This window comes from Phasianus colchicus, chromosome 4 (genome assembly GCF_987193195.1).
Source record: "Phasianus colchicus chromosome 4, bPhaCol1.hap1.1, whole genome shotgun sequence".
NCBI lineage: Eukaryota > Metazoa > Chordata > Aves > Galliformes > Phasianidae > Phasianus > Phasianus colchicus.
This window is the reverse complement of record NC_143439.1, coordinates 38,067,729-38,083,269: the sequence shown is the minus strand read 5'-3', so window position 1 is coordinate 38,083,269 and position 15,541 is coordinate 38,067,729. Positions and strand designations below refer to the sequence as shown.

The window sequence follows — 15,541 nt, the reverse complement described above, 5'->3', positions numbered from 1 at the left end:
ACTCCAGGGGTCATCCTCTTCTCTCAGGTAACTAGTGATTGGACAAGAGGTATTGGTTTTAAGTTGCACCAGGGGAGGTTCAGGCTGGATATTAAGAAAAATTTCTTCTCTGAAAGAATGGTGAGGTATTGGAACAGGCTGTCCAGACAAGTGGTGGAGTTACCATCCCCAGAGGCATTCAAGAAAAGGGACTTGGTTTCGTAGGCAAAGTGGTGATGGGTTGATGGTTGGGCTAGATGATCTAAGTGGTCTTTTCCAACCTTAATGATTCTATGATTTTTCTCTTATGCAATGCACTGGAATACTTTCACAGATAAATGCAAATCTTCATATACTTAAGGTGTTGTGCTAAACTGCTGAAAACCGATGCAAACCTTGCAAATGCACAAAGTGGAGTTCCCTCGTGCATAGCCTAAACAGAGCACCTCTGAGAAGAATGCGTGAGTCAATCTGATTCATGCTTTCCAAAACCTTGATCCTACTGATAGGCCAACATTAGTAGTTCCTGTGTGGATGATCAGTGCTCATATTTCATGCCTATTTATGAATGTAGTGAACTTTCATATGGCAGCACATTGTTACCTCAGAATGAAGTTCCAAAGTTAAAAGCTAGAGTAGGCTATAAGATGTTTAAAGATTAAAATGCTTAAAAATCTAAACAACAATGAATGTCTTTATTGAATACAATTAAGTCTAATATAATTAGGAAATTAAAAGTGAGTAAACTTGGAATCTTCAGAAAGAAAGCATTATTTGCAACTTGATACACTAACAGTTCCTCATAGATCTCTTACTTAGATGATGACAGAAGTCATTCACTCAACCAGTAACACAATCCCTTTCTTTGAGAAAGCCAGTTAAATACTTGTTTTTGTGTTTCCATTTACATTTGAGTTACATCATCTTTTTTTTGAGTTCACAACTTACTGACTTTGGAAGACAATCACTTCCAGGTAACTACGCTATTTTGTGCAAAAGTCTGCAATAAAATCTGGAAGAGGTAAAACAGAAGGTTCTCTAATTCAAACTTTCTTTCCTTTGCCTTCTACCTTTCAGAAACTGGCTTTGGTTGCTCTAACACAAAATGCTTTATTGATGCATATTTTGACAGTCTTTGATATCTCTTTTCTGCATATATGTTTCTGTACCACAGTTCTGGTAAACAATAATAATTCTCACTTTGTGATGAATGCAAAAACAAAGGATTCTTTGATGTTATTCTTCCCTAAAATAGTCATTTTTGATCCAAGCCAAAAAAGAAAAGAAAAGCTTTTGTCATCAAAGCAAGTTTCAGTTGAATAGAACACCAAACTGATGTTTCTTCTTGAGAGCACTATACACTCTTGCTTGCTGACACAAAACATTTGCTTAGCATTCATAACCATTAGTAAAAGATGAAAAAATGAAAGCAAGAACAGAGGAGGGGAATTCAACTGACAAGAAAACAAGTAGTCATGATATCACTGCTATCATACATTAAGAATAATTCTCAGAAGATAGCTAAATGGCTATAACAAAGGTAGGTAGTGCAGGGGACTAAGAGACACCAGAACATATGTATATCTTCTGAGACTCTGGCTCAGAGAAATTCTTCACAGCAGTGTTGGTAACCTTTTCTAATTGTACATGAGCAAGCAATTTGCCCTTCTAGAAGTCAAGAAGTCTAGACGTCAACTGTACCATACTAAAAACTGTGTCTTCCTTTGCATTGGGCACTCATGAGACCCACAAGAGTCCTCCCTTTTGTCATTCGCAGTACACAACTGATACTGATGTTCTGAATTGAGTGTAAGGGAGGGCAACAAAGGTGGTTAGAGTTGGAGCATGAACTGTACAAGGAGTGACTGAGAGAACTATTAAAATGAGGTCTCAGAAATCTCATTGCTGTCTACAACTCTGTAATGGACGGGTATGCAGAGACAGCAGAGAAGGCAACAGATACAGTGGAACAAAAGAAATGCTAAATAGATACAAGGAATTTTTTCTCCTATTTGTTTATTTTTTTTGTGATGCACATATTGCTCAAAGAGGTTGCCAAATTTCCATGTTTGAAGATGTTCCAACCTCAACAAATCCCTGAGAAACCTGATTCAGTTGGACCTGGTTCAAGAAAGGTGGTTAGACCAGATAACTTCTAGGGATTCTTACCAACCTATGTTTTTCACTGATTGTGTAAATAAGAAACACAACCAACAATACCAACAGCCTTCTTTTTATACTACATAACAGTTTAATACCGAAGTAGCTTCAAAGCATTTTACTACTTAATAGACATCTTTTTGCAAAGTAGTTTTTTTTCCCCTGCATTTACAATTATGAAACACGATGACTAGTGAAAGACCTGTGTTAACCAGCATGAGTATAAACCACACAAATACAAGAGGTACTCCATGATGAGGCTTTTGTTGCCTAGCAAAGGCCATGACCTGAAATGAAAGTGTGATGTGCTCTTTGGAGAATGCGTGGCTCAGTGATAGTGCTCTGTTACCAGTAAGAACATTGAATTGCCTTACATGGAGAGGTGTACTGAAATGAGAACTCTTAGAGGTGTTGCTTATCAACAGAAATACTTAGGCTGATCTCTAAAATTAAATTACAAAAGGATATTAAAATAGGATTTATTTATAGTTTGACTACAACTTCTGTAAAGTACTTTCTTTTCTAGACTAAAATAATTAAAAACTGATATATTGTGCCATTCAGGAAAAAAAAATGCCTGATACATAGATTTTAGTCTGCAGTACCTAAATTAGAAACAAGCTACCAGTAAAGCTAGATCTTCAAGTGTTTCCAAACAGACTATAAACAATATAAATGAAGACTGTAAAGAAGAAATAAGTAAAAACATAAACATACAAAACAAAAAACAACTAATTTTGATCCTACACTAGAAAGCTACATGAACAACAGTCAACCTATTTTCTCCCCACAAAATTAAAATAAATGTAAATGATGAGGTCGTAGCTCACATCAGGATATTCACGATACAGGTTTCAGTAACCTCCAGGGTACAATTAAAAGCCACTGGCTCTCAAATTCTTCTTGTTCTTGTGTAATTTTAAAGCATACTAAAAAGGTAACAAATAAAATATATGGATTTGTTTAAACAATAGTAGTGCAAAGCACCATGCAGAAACAAGAAGGCTGTTTGCATCTTTCGGAAGAGCCACTGAGAGGCATGCATTGCATTTACAAAGGATGTTATTTCTATTTGATCTCCAAAGATGTGTAAGAGGAAGTTTTTAACTGCTCTATTCCAAAATCTTTTGGACTTGTCTTTCTACAATAACTGAAAAATGTTACCACATTTAGAATATTGAATACCATATTTTTCCTTTTGGAAACATTCATAGCAATGATAAAAAAAAAAATATTTACTTCATATACCATAATCAGTTGGTAAGGAAAACTTATAAATATGAAAAAATGAAAAAGTCTTAATGATTGTATTGGCTCTTTCTTCTTGACTTACATTTCTCATTTCTTAAGCTGCATAATAAAAGTGGGGGGAAACAGTCATATAAAAATGACAGCATGCATCTATGGTTTTTTTTTGTTTATGTGTGACACAAAGTTTCAGGCACTTACCCTAGGCAGACTGATCTGCAACTAGGCATTTTTTCTTCCTTCTACATATTGCAGTCCCTCCACTTGGAATTCAACAGCAATGCCAGGATTATAAATGTGCCAATTGTTATATCTCAACAAGTGCATTAAAATGGGAGATACTGAGAAAAGAGAATTTCATTGACTTGCACAAAAGAGTCTTCAAGTGCTACAGCTGTTTCCATTGAGATACTGCATCTGACAGAATTGGTTGGATTTGAACTCATTTAACATCATTAATACTGAAAACAATCTTCTGTATGCTTAGCAACTGAAATGGGTTGATTAAGAGACACAAATCCTAACTACAGTTGTCTTAACCATTAGGGGAAGAGGAGTAAGAAATGTCATAAAGTCCATTACTAATCTTATTATGCACACCTTATTATTCAGAAATCACTTTACCTATTTGGACAAAATTAACTGGTGCAAGTACTTTGCTTGGGAGAAGTATCACAGAAGGATGTCCTAGTTAATTTTTTTTATTATTTTTTTTAATATGGAATGTTAATAGATCAGTAAAATGATTGTTCCTTGGTCATGACACCAAGGAGACACCGCTAATCACCTTTTCTAGTTTGCCCAGTAAAGTACAAAATAACCACCATACTCCAGAATTAAATTACCATTTACATATTTCAATGGTATATTCAGAGCGTGTCAGCAACTAAAAAAATTATATATGGCGCATCAATACTTCAGGGCAGCTAATTCTCTCATAAGCAGCACTTCTTACAGGAATATCCCAATGCTGCCAATAAAATAAGCATTCCTTCTAGCAGAAAGCATTTCATTAAATGTTAATTGTCCAGATTCCACAAGGATTTTAAAAGACTTCCACCTTCCCATTTTGCAATTAGAACTCTTCAACCAAATGCAAGCCTATAACAGGGTACATTAATCACTTTTTTTCTCTCCATATGAAAGTAGAATAATCACTGAGGTACACAAGCAAAGCAGCAGGCTTCTCCTTCAGACATCTCTATGACATTTATCTACAAGAGATCATTAGAAATTCAAAATAGAATGTGACAGTGATCTTTTTTTCTAATTGCAGAAAAAGATCTCTTCCTCTGCACTTTATGTGGGATGCAGTTTAAGGGAGATGTCTCAGGAAACTGTAGCAGCAAATCCCACACAGTCTGAAAGAAATCATTAAGATAAAAACATGATAGCATGTGTGGGTGGAGTGACAGTGTTATACTACAACTGAGCTTCAGCAGGAAAAATAAATAAATAAAAGCATGAACTTGGCCTTCATATTAAGAAGACAATATAGCAGCTCTTTTATGTTCATTTAAACAAGCCACTCAACTATATATTTATAACTGTAGTAAAAAGAAGTAGTTTCACTAATCAATAGTATTGTTAAGTAATAAAGCAGCAATTTCTTAGTTTGAATGTAAAATAAACTATGAAGAACCATCTTTGGCAATGAGACAAAGTTCAAGAATGGAAGAGAGAGTTTTTCCAAAGATACTACCAGTAAGTACAGTTACTGCCTTTACCATTTAGACGTTTTCTCCTTTGCAAAAATAATTCACTTTGATAAAAAAAATCCAAACCACATGATTAAAACATAAAAAGCTGTACATATATGTTAAAGCCGTCCTTGTTGGAAGAGGCTGAAAGAACAGAAACGAGTGGACTGCTCTAGATGAACAGCAGATGTATGAGTCTATCTCTATGTTTGTTCTGGACGGAACTGACACTGAAGTAAAGGAAGTTTCAGCCCAGTGCAGAATTGATACACAATCTTTTTTTTTTTTTTTTTTTTGGCAGTACAATACTTAGCTGATATCAGATATATAAGTTAATGTAAAAGTACTCTAAGTGCAATTACAGTAGGCCACACTAACATTACAGTAATACAGCACAAAACTAAGATGCCACCAGTTTACAAAAGGGAGACTGTTTCCAGAATTAGAAATTCTACATGTATTTCTTGAAAATGTTCAGGATTAAGAATATTTTACCAATCCTACAAAAAAAACCCAAAAAACCAAAAACAAAAAAACAAAAAAAACCACATTTCTAGCCCTTACTTTAAAAGAAAAAAAAAGTATGTATCAGAAAACAAGAATGCATATTATGCCCTAGAGCTGCTTCTAGACCAACAGTTAGAATGCCTACCTGCAATATATGCAAATCAGATATAAATTCCTGTTGTGCCCACTTTAGATCAGAGTATGAAACCCTGAGTGCCTTCACTGCAGACAGACCACGTATTCAATATTTTTGTATTGCTAGTCTGAAGTCTAGTCTTGAAGAAGTCCTCTCCTAGTGGATGACACGTTGGCCCACGAGCCAGCAGTGTGCCTGGGTGGCCAAGAAGGCCAATGGTATCCTAAGGTGCATGCATTAAAAGGAGTATGGCCAGCAGGTCAAGGGAAGTGATCCTTCCCTTCTACTCTGCCGTGGTCAAGCCTCACCTGGAGTACTGTATCCAATTCTGGGCTCTCCAGTACACAAAAGACAGGGATCTCCTGGAAAGAGTCCAGCGGAGGGCCATGAAGATGATAAAGTGCCTGGAGCACCTCTCTTATGAAAGAAAGGCTGAGTGACCTGGGTCTATTCAGCCTTGAGAAAAGAAGAGCGAGATGTGATCTTATTAATAATCTTATCTTATGAATATCTTAAGTGTGGGAGTCAAAGAGACATTGCCAACATCTTTCCAGAGGTCTGTGGGGACAGGACAAGGGGAAATGGCCATAGACATGAGCATAGGAAGTTCTGCACCAATATGTGAAAGAACTTCTTCAAGGCAAGGGTGATGGAGCACTGGAACAGGCTGCCCAGGGAGGTTGTGGATTCTCCTTCTCCGGAGATACTCAAGACCCTCCTGGACGCCTACCTCTGTAGCCTGCTGTAGGGGGCCTGCTTTGCATGGGAGTTGGACTCGATGATGTCTGGAGGTCCCTTCCAGCCCCTACACTTCTGTGATTCTGTGAAATATTCCTTTAAAAAAAAATTAAGTCATAAAATAAAACAAATGTAACATGAACATGGAAGCATATTACTGACTGGGGAGGATCTGGGTTCTAACTTACCTAACATGAATATAAATACTTTTGTTTGTATGCCCTATTTCACATCTCTAACGCAATAATGTATTCTTATTTCAACCAGGAAAAACGTGTTGGACCTAAGAAAGCTCTTAGTAGGAGAAGGACGAGGAAGAATTTGTCACACCTGTAAGCTGCCCTGGAAAAATATGCAATTGAAAAGAAAAATTTTTACTTAAATACGTCAGTTTTGCAAGAAAATTCCCAACTGTTTGTGTTTGCCCATATGCAGAACCAGAAGCAGTAGCTTTTCACATAAACAGAAAAAAATATTAGTGCGTCTGTTTCTAAGTTTAGAGTCTGCTACATGTAGGTTTATGTTGTCAAACACTCCTTTTACTAAACAGGATTACCTGGATGAAACAAGCTACTCCTCTCCTGTACTCCCACAACATCCCAACAGCTCACAAAATTCAAATTTGTGGAGTAAGATGAGAAGTAAAAAAGAAAATTCTTTCTGTATACTGGATATATTTCATTCTGAACAGAGTCAAAATGAAACTAGTTTTCCATTTCAGTAAAGCATAAATCAGTAATAAACTACTGATATAGTCTTTTTTCTCATTAGGGAAATTAAGCTCACCTTTCAATGCAGCAGTGAGTATTTTCTACTACTCCACTTGCTTATGTTTATCACCAGCTTGCTGTGAATTATTTTTTTTTTTAATTGTGCATTGGTTTAGCTTTGTCAGGTATCATGCAAATTTTAATTACATATCTAAATTTAATATTAAAATACAATTCAACAGCATCTATACTTATTTGAAGGCTTTAATATGGAATTCTTACAGTGACACTTATAAATCAGCTTTTTACATATGCAAATGTTACCGTTCTTCTAGCTGTTTATAATTATTTGTTCAATTCATTGTACCAAACCTGCACGTTTATCTTGTGAGTTTGTATTTACATCTAAGAATTTTGAACACCACATCCCCAGCATGTAAACACATGTAAAAGACATACTTACAAGTCAAAGACTAAGTAATGGAATCCCTCTTCTGATATGCTGTCATGAAGCCGCACTATTGAAGGGGAAAAAAAAGATAAAAACCAGTCATCTTTTCCATGTCTTTCATGTCTGACTTTGATTTAAAGGAACTGTAGAGAACTGCTGGTATTCTACATCTACGTATATGTTCTCATCTGTTTATTTTGTGGTGTGTTTTTTGCTCATTTGTTTTTATTTAAATTCTTTACCCTAAGAATCATCTTTCTCGCAAGATGAGTTAAGCAATGATGTTGTAAGACCGTATATGCAGCTCATTATACAGCTACTTTTAAAGGTGCTCTGCTTTTGTCATGCTACCACAGAATGCTGCAGTCATTTCCAATCAGTTCCTACACATATGATACATAAGACACAAAACACACACTACAATACTTTACCTTTGCCCTTCATGCTGAATGATGGCTAAACAAATACTAAACAGCACAGTCAGGCTTCATCCATATCAGTCTTTCAAATAGCATATGCAGGAGTACCCAGTCACTGGACTTTTATCTTAAAATAGTATCCTTAATCTCATACAGCTGTTTTCCCAGCAGCATTACATCCCAGACATTGTTAATAAAACAAAATGAAACAAACATCAACAAAAAAAAGCGCCTCAATTAGCTGTCTGTTTCAGCACAATTACAATCTTTAAGGGCTATATTAACAAATTCTGAGATCAGACAATAGGTGTTGATTTTCAAAGAGAAAGCATCATCTTTGCTAACTGAAAGTGTTGGACTATTAAAAAATGGAAATCAGAAGTACACATTCAGTAGTTCATAGCTCAGAATTCTTTAGCTAATCATTGAAAAGGAACTTAAAATCATTGCCAGCAGTCTCTAGTTTGCTTTTTTTTTTTTTTTTTTTTTTTTTTTGGTCTAACATCTTATTTATCTTATTTATATGCCTTAAATTTTAGTCCAGATAAAAAAGTCAATTCAAATATTTGACCATGTAAACTAACCAGGCTAATTAATTACACCTCATCTGCAACTGCTCAGAAATACAGTGCATCCTCCCTTTGAAAATCAGTTTTCTGTTCCCCGGAAACATATTCTTCTTTGTTAGGAATATACCACACTTGAAGGTGAAAAAAACAAAAATGAAGCAACCTAGTGTGAATGTTATTTACACTCCCTTAAAAAAACACACAAATACCAAATCCACCTGCTCATCCCTTCCCTAGCCAGTAAGGCCAACTAGATAACAACTATATCCATGCCACACCTTTGAGAATAGTCTCCAAGAACAACATTTCCTATTGAGACTCCTTAAGCAAAATAATAACAGTCTTGGAAAAAAAAAAAAAAAAAAAGTATCTATAAAATACTGATTCCACGCACACAGTGTCAATCAGCAGTGTATTTTCTTGGTGAGATGTCTGTGCATCAGTGCATGGGAGGCAAAAAAAAAAAAAAAAAGATCAGTGTAGAAAGAGATTTTGATAATAGCAAGCTTATTCTTACAGGTTTACTCAAATCCACTGAAAACATGGTATTAAATATTGGCCTTATTTTTAAGAAGTTATACATTCATTTACGAAAGCAGACAAAATATATACAAAACCTTCAAACTCTAAAACCAGATGTACGTGAAGATGCTCAGAGAAAAAAAATATGAGAAAAGAATTCACTCGCAATTCATCTGAAATGATCTGAGGCAAAGGGTATGCCAGGTGGAAACCTGGAAATGGGGATATGGATGTGAAACAAAGAGGAAGCTAAAGCCTATACAATTACAAATTGAATCAGTCTGAGAAGAAAGCAAGTTCTGATTGAAAGTCTGGCAGACTTCTGTAAGGAAGACACATTTTTCTGCTAATAAGTAAGTAAATAAATAACCAACTGCATCAAACTTTACTGACTCCATCACTATCTGTCTCTAAATTGACGCTTCTAAATAGGTTCTAAAAGGAATGTGCTATATTCCCACTCATATTTCTATCGTGTATGTATCTATTTCCCTCTGATCTTCTTAGCTGTCATCCACTTCAACCACATGAATGGTTTAGAGCTGTGCAGAGATAAATCTACTTGCAAATTGATGCCTGTCAATGAATGCCCAATTTCCACAGTGGCAGCCAACAGTATAGTTGAAAGACTAAAATGAAGAGACTACACAACCTCCTGGCTGCTGGTCCTTGGCCAGAACTACAGACAGCAAGGATAGTCACGAAGAGCAAAGGAATGAGTGCTTGGGGATATGACAACTCAGTAAGGCGACTGCCTCTTGTTATATCTCTTTGAAGAGTGATTTCCTGAAAAATTTAAGAGAGGACTTGCCAGAAGCAGAAAGACATGATGTCCAGGAAACAGTCATTACAGTGCTAGTTATAGCTTACATACTCACAGCATTCTAGTAAGATTAAAACCATGCATGATTGTTGTAAACCATTGACAATACGCCTATGTACCTACACTTTTATTTTTCTCTAAGAATGCACTACTAGTCAGTTGTTAAGCCTTCATTTTCAATTAAAAAAACTAAGTCACAGCATGGTAGAACTACGAACTAACATGTGGTTTCTTTTAGTTGTTTTAAAGAAAATTGCAATTCCCAAAGCTGATTGTCCCTCATTATAAAGAAGCTCTGTCAGTACCTCAATCCAAAGCATCATTGCTTACAGAACCAAATAAAAAAATCAAGATACCCTAAAATCACTTTGTGTTCAAAACTGAGCTAATTAAGAAAGTACAGCAAAATTATTTTTAGATTTCCCTATAAGGTAGCTTCGTATGTTATTTGGTTTTCATACAATGCATGACATTTAAAACAAAGTGAAATAAACATGACTTTTTTACTTAATAATACTTAGCCCAGGGAAACATCTTGTGTTTGCACAACACTGACAAAACGACTAATTTTTGGCTGACTTGCTTCCCTCAGCCCCTCAGCTCGTGATGATTCACAAAAGCCAAGTAGGTCTGAATCAGAATCTGGTTCTATATTCTAGATTTGTCTCAGTTTTTACAAAGTAGCGAGCCTCAAGCATAAAAGGCTAAGGTAGTGCATTGCTGCTACAGTAAAACATACCATATTTATAGACATTAGAGGGACACACAGATTAGAATATCAGCATCACTCAGTATAAATGTCAACTTGTATGAAATATAATTGATTGAAAAACTGGAACATGCCAAAACTGTAAGTACAACTAATCAAATAACAGTGCAGTAGCAGCAAGAAATAGAAATCTTCCAGTTCTTTGTACCAGTGCATTTCCAAATAACTCTAGGGAATATCACTCATCACATGCTATTTATTTATGTCATTTTTTTAACCTTTATTTTCAATTGGGTTCTTTAAGTTCAAATTTCAACATCCCCAAATGTCTGCTTTTTAAAGCAAACCAAATGTGGGATGAGACACCAAGTACTTGCCTAGAACAGTAACCTGAAACTTCTAATTCAGAATCGAAACCACAAACAACATTTGGCTTTTGAGTAGAGTACTTCAAACAGCAGTGTCAAAAATACTACTGATGAATAAGTGCTCAGAAATTAGCAATGGGAGTTGGTACAGACTCTTGATTATGTCACAGCAATGCAACACCAACCTAAAACAGTGAACTTAGTAAAATCACCTAAAAAAAACCAAGCTAGCACATTTTGTATCTATTTAAAATTAATACATAGAAAATTATACCTTTTGATAGCAACTGAAATGGCTAAGAACTTAAACCATAGTTTTTCAGTGAACACTTTTTGTGTTAATATAGCAATCCTCTCCGTGTTGCTTGCTGAAAGCATTCTATTCAGATACACAGAAACCTTCACATTTGATTTCCCACACCATGCACAGCTATTCAGAAATACCAAATACTTCTCTCTAGGCAAGATATTTGCTACCAACTCTTTTTCAAAGAGATCTGAAACATCTAAATCAACCTGGATATTTCAATTCTCTAAAGACATTACAAAAAGCATTGCTTCCTAAAATTTAAAAAAGAAATGTACCTCTAAGATACTACTTTGGTAACAAAACAGCCTTGAGCTTGCAGCAGCAGAATAGTCAGCAGCCTATATATTCATATACACACACAATTTTCATAGTTCACTCCTTCCACTGCAACAGCATGGCATTTCAGGTAATCAGCTGAAGCAAAGACTGCAGTCTTTAATTATCATTGTATTCTTAAGAGAATTAATTTATAACATGCCTTTATGAAAAAGCTTCCTGAGTAAGAACAAAGGCAAAATGACATACATTCATGAAAGCACAGTTTAAAATTGTGACCCTGAAGTCAACAGTACAAGTTTTATCTTAGATAGAAGCATCTGTCATACTCTTGCTACTAAGTAGACCAGTGTGGCTTTGTGGGAATGGGTTTCTAGCACTTTCCCTCCTGCTTGAAACAGGAGGTGCTCTCTCTTCATGGTGCGCTTGGTTAAATGGCCTTTTCTTCATTCAATGTCATGTCAGATCTGTAGCTCCCTTCTGACTAAAAAAGGATTGGGTTTTGAGACTATGAACTATGCATTTTCTCAGGCTAGCAAGGCTATTTTATTACTCGTCAAGCTGTAGCCCGACATCTTCTTCAAAGATCGCTTTTTTTTTCTTTCCTCCCATCTGACTCATAGGAGTGAGACAGGACAAAACCTCTGAATCAAGATCACATGCCTGTGATTGCCTCTGAAAAGCAAAACAATTTGAGGCTGCCAGAAAAGATCAAAAACTGTCTTTTGGCAAGTGCCTTTGTTGAATTCTTCAGTCAGTTCAAATACAGTTTTATGTCAGTGAATCTGCTTGATGAAAATCGTAAATAAGCATGGGCAACCGAGAAAAATCCATGGTGCAGATAAGTGAGCCTGACAATCTGGAGTAGAGGGTGCACAACAGCACAGAGGCAAATGCAGCATGGCCCAGATCTTGGCACTGTGCTCTGCCTGCAGGCAGCCCCCAAGTCAGCTTCTCACTGGAGAAGACAAGAGATGTGGTGGTGACAATCTGAGAAGTTATTCACTAAAGAAAGCATTTGTATATCTAACATATACCGTTCTTTGCACACACGTTAGCAAGCAGGATTCAGGCATGACAAAGCAAGAGGCAACAATTACGAAGATTATTCATCATATCAAAGAACTCCCATCTGTAACCCACACTGCAATTCCTCCAGAGTCACTAAAAGCAATCAACAGCAGAAAACATTTCCATCTATCTTTTTTGAAATGGTTACAGCTACATCATCTACTCGTTATCAACTAGAGTTGGATAATCCCTGAGTGCTTCATGAGTACTGTCATGAACAGCCATATTACATGGCTGAAAGAACATAGGATTTTTTTTTAGTTTTCCTCCCACTTCTGACAACTAAGTTGTTGCTCTTCAGCAACTTGAAATACCTGCGAGGAACTGAGGGAGCACACAGCACTATTGGAGAAATGCTATAAACAAATAAAAGATTGGGATTATTTCCCTCTGGCTTCCTCACTTATTTTAATCTGAAACAGTTTTTAATTGCCATTCTATGATTATCATTTTATTAATTTAACAGAGAGCTTATACTGGCTTTATTAGTTATGTATTTATCCATTAGTTTGGATAAGGTCCAATCAGACTGAAAAGTAAAAATCTGATTTATAGCACTTGTGCTCAACTGTACTATTTTGTGTCTGTTACACAGAGTACTCCATAGTATAACAACCAAAAATCAACTTAATCATCTCATTTAGCTCACATCACTGAGAGAAAATATTTGACAAGACTCCATGAAACAGAAGTTACAGCTCATGAACAGCACAGAACCTGCAAGACTGTACAGGGAATTGTCAAACTGTCACTTCTCAAAGACTTCTGCAATGCAAACTCACTTGTTTATTAACAGAGCACGGAAAGAGGCAGTGTAATTAATGGTAATATAGTTAAAGAAAATTACTTTCCCTTTGATGCTAAAAGATGAAGATCCATGGGCTCTAAGAAGCATCAATGGGAATGGTTTCAAGCTGCGCCAGGGAATATTCAGGCTGGATATTAGGAAATACTACTTCTCTGAAAGAGTGGTCAGGCACTGGAATGGGCTGCCCAGGGAGGTGGTGAATCACCGACCCTGGAGGTGTTCAAGGAATGTTTGGATGTTGTGTTGAGGGATATGGTTTAGCGAGAACCATTGGTGATAGGTGGATGGTTGGACTGGATGATCTTATAGGTTCTTTCCAATTGTAGGGATTCTGTGATTCCGTTACCAAACCCATAACTCTGTCAAACTAGTGCACTGTTTGAAAATTATGAAAGTTCATTTGTCAGTAGTACAAGTTTGAAATGGGTTTGAGGCACAAAAAGATTGTTGTATTTACTGAGATCCACAGATGGTTTAGTCACGCTCCTGTCTTCCTGCAAGAAGAGTAAAACAAAGGACAGATGTGCTTTCCTGACACATTTGTTTCCAAAAATGTATTAAAAATATTTATGCAAATCTTATGCAGTCATTATCATGAGGAAAAAAAAAAAAAAAACAACCACTTTTTAAAATGAACTACTTAATGAAATGAATTTAACAGAATGACTTAATTTAACTTTTATTCTGAGAATTGGTAATGTGTGCTCCTGCATATGGGATAAGCTCCTGCGCTTGGAAATAGAGGTAAACCAAAAAACTATATCTCATTCATGAAAGGTGTACCCAGACATATTTATTGCTAATATCTGAACCACTTAGTTTTCTATTCCAAAACAATTGTCTGTTAGTATTTTCTGCTTTCTCATATCTGACAAAATAAGTTTCTCACTCAGCAAAACTGCTTTGCTGAGAAGTGAAAGATCTGTACTTGCTGACTACTGTTAGGGCTCAGATCTTCCTGGAAAGTCACCCTTGTCACCTCTCCTATTCCATCAAATAAACTCGGGGACAAGGGAACGAAAATAAAGTGATGGCTAGAACTTAATTAGAAACTCACACAGATGTCAGTGCACAAGTCTGCCGAGTCAGCAGTGCCAAGAACTGAGATCAAAATATAGATTAATCCAATAGACTTCACTTTAGATCCACAGTTCCCAAACTAAAAATAATGACCACAAAATTACAGATGGGAGCAGATCTGCAGATGCAAAAGCTTCTGAACTGCTGCTCAGGATTGTTGCTGTGTACACTGATCAGATGTGTTTTTGTAAAAAAAACAGTAACAATCAAACAATTTTCACTGCAACCTCGCACTCTTTACCTCAGTGCCATAGATTATTTTTTTTAATCACTGTCACTACCTCCTCTCTTTTGATGCATTGTATGAATAATGTCTGTTGAGCAACCAAAACTCCTTAGATCGCTGGCATGCAACAGTCGCAACTATAGCCTGCAGACATTAAACTCAATACAAAAAAACATGCCTAAGTGTATACTGCAGTCACTGCTGTGGCTACAGCTCCTATTTGTCCAGCCTACATGATCAGCTTTGATATTCTTGTGAAAACAACTAGTTTTCAGCATCAGTCCAATCTAAGCAAGCTGGATAAATACTCATACTCTGCACTAAACCTCTGCAACCACTGACAGACCAAGGTTCAGTATCCATGTCAGGTGGCTAGCAGCTGAAAAATAACCCAGAAGAGTCCGTATGGAGTGAAAGAATTGGCAATGTGTGGAGCACACATCCTCTGTCATCTACTAAGCTACAGGATGAGCAACGTCGAAGTCACAGACCACTTGGCTCTTGGCAGCACTCCTCTGCATGCAGCAGTGTCCTTTTTCCCTTGCTCACCTCTCAGGAACTCACAGAGTCAGAAATTTGGGCTGTACTGTTACAGCTGAGATTGCTCAGCTTCATCATGAAGAATACTCTTCTTCTGAGACCATGAAAGCATGGGGTCCTCTACAATAAATCCTCTCAGTTATAGTAAAAAGAACTTAGCAAATATTAGTAAGAGCCATTACCTAACAATC

General features: G+C 36.4%; 1 protein-coding gene across 26 annotated transcripts in view; it reads right to left on the bottom strand.

Annotated features, from left to right (window-relative positions):
- CAMK2D (calcium/calmodulin dependent protein kinase II delta) overlaps positions 1-15,541 on the bottom strand; it is a 162,726-nt gene that overhangs the window by 62,637 nt on the left and 84,548 nt on the right. For all 26 annotated transcript variants that reach the window (XM_090139242.1, XM_090139220.1, XM_090139221.1 and 23 more), the window contains exon 4: positions 7,642-7,696. In XM_090139242.1, coding sequence (XP_089995368.1) covers positions 7,642-7,696 — 55 coding nt within the window. The remainder of the gene's footprint in view (positions 1-7,641; positions 7,697-15,541) is intronic.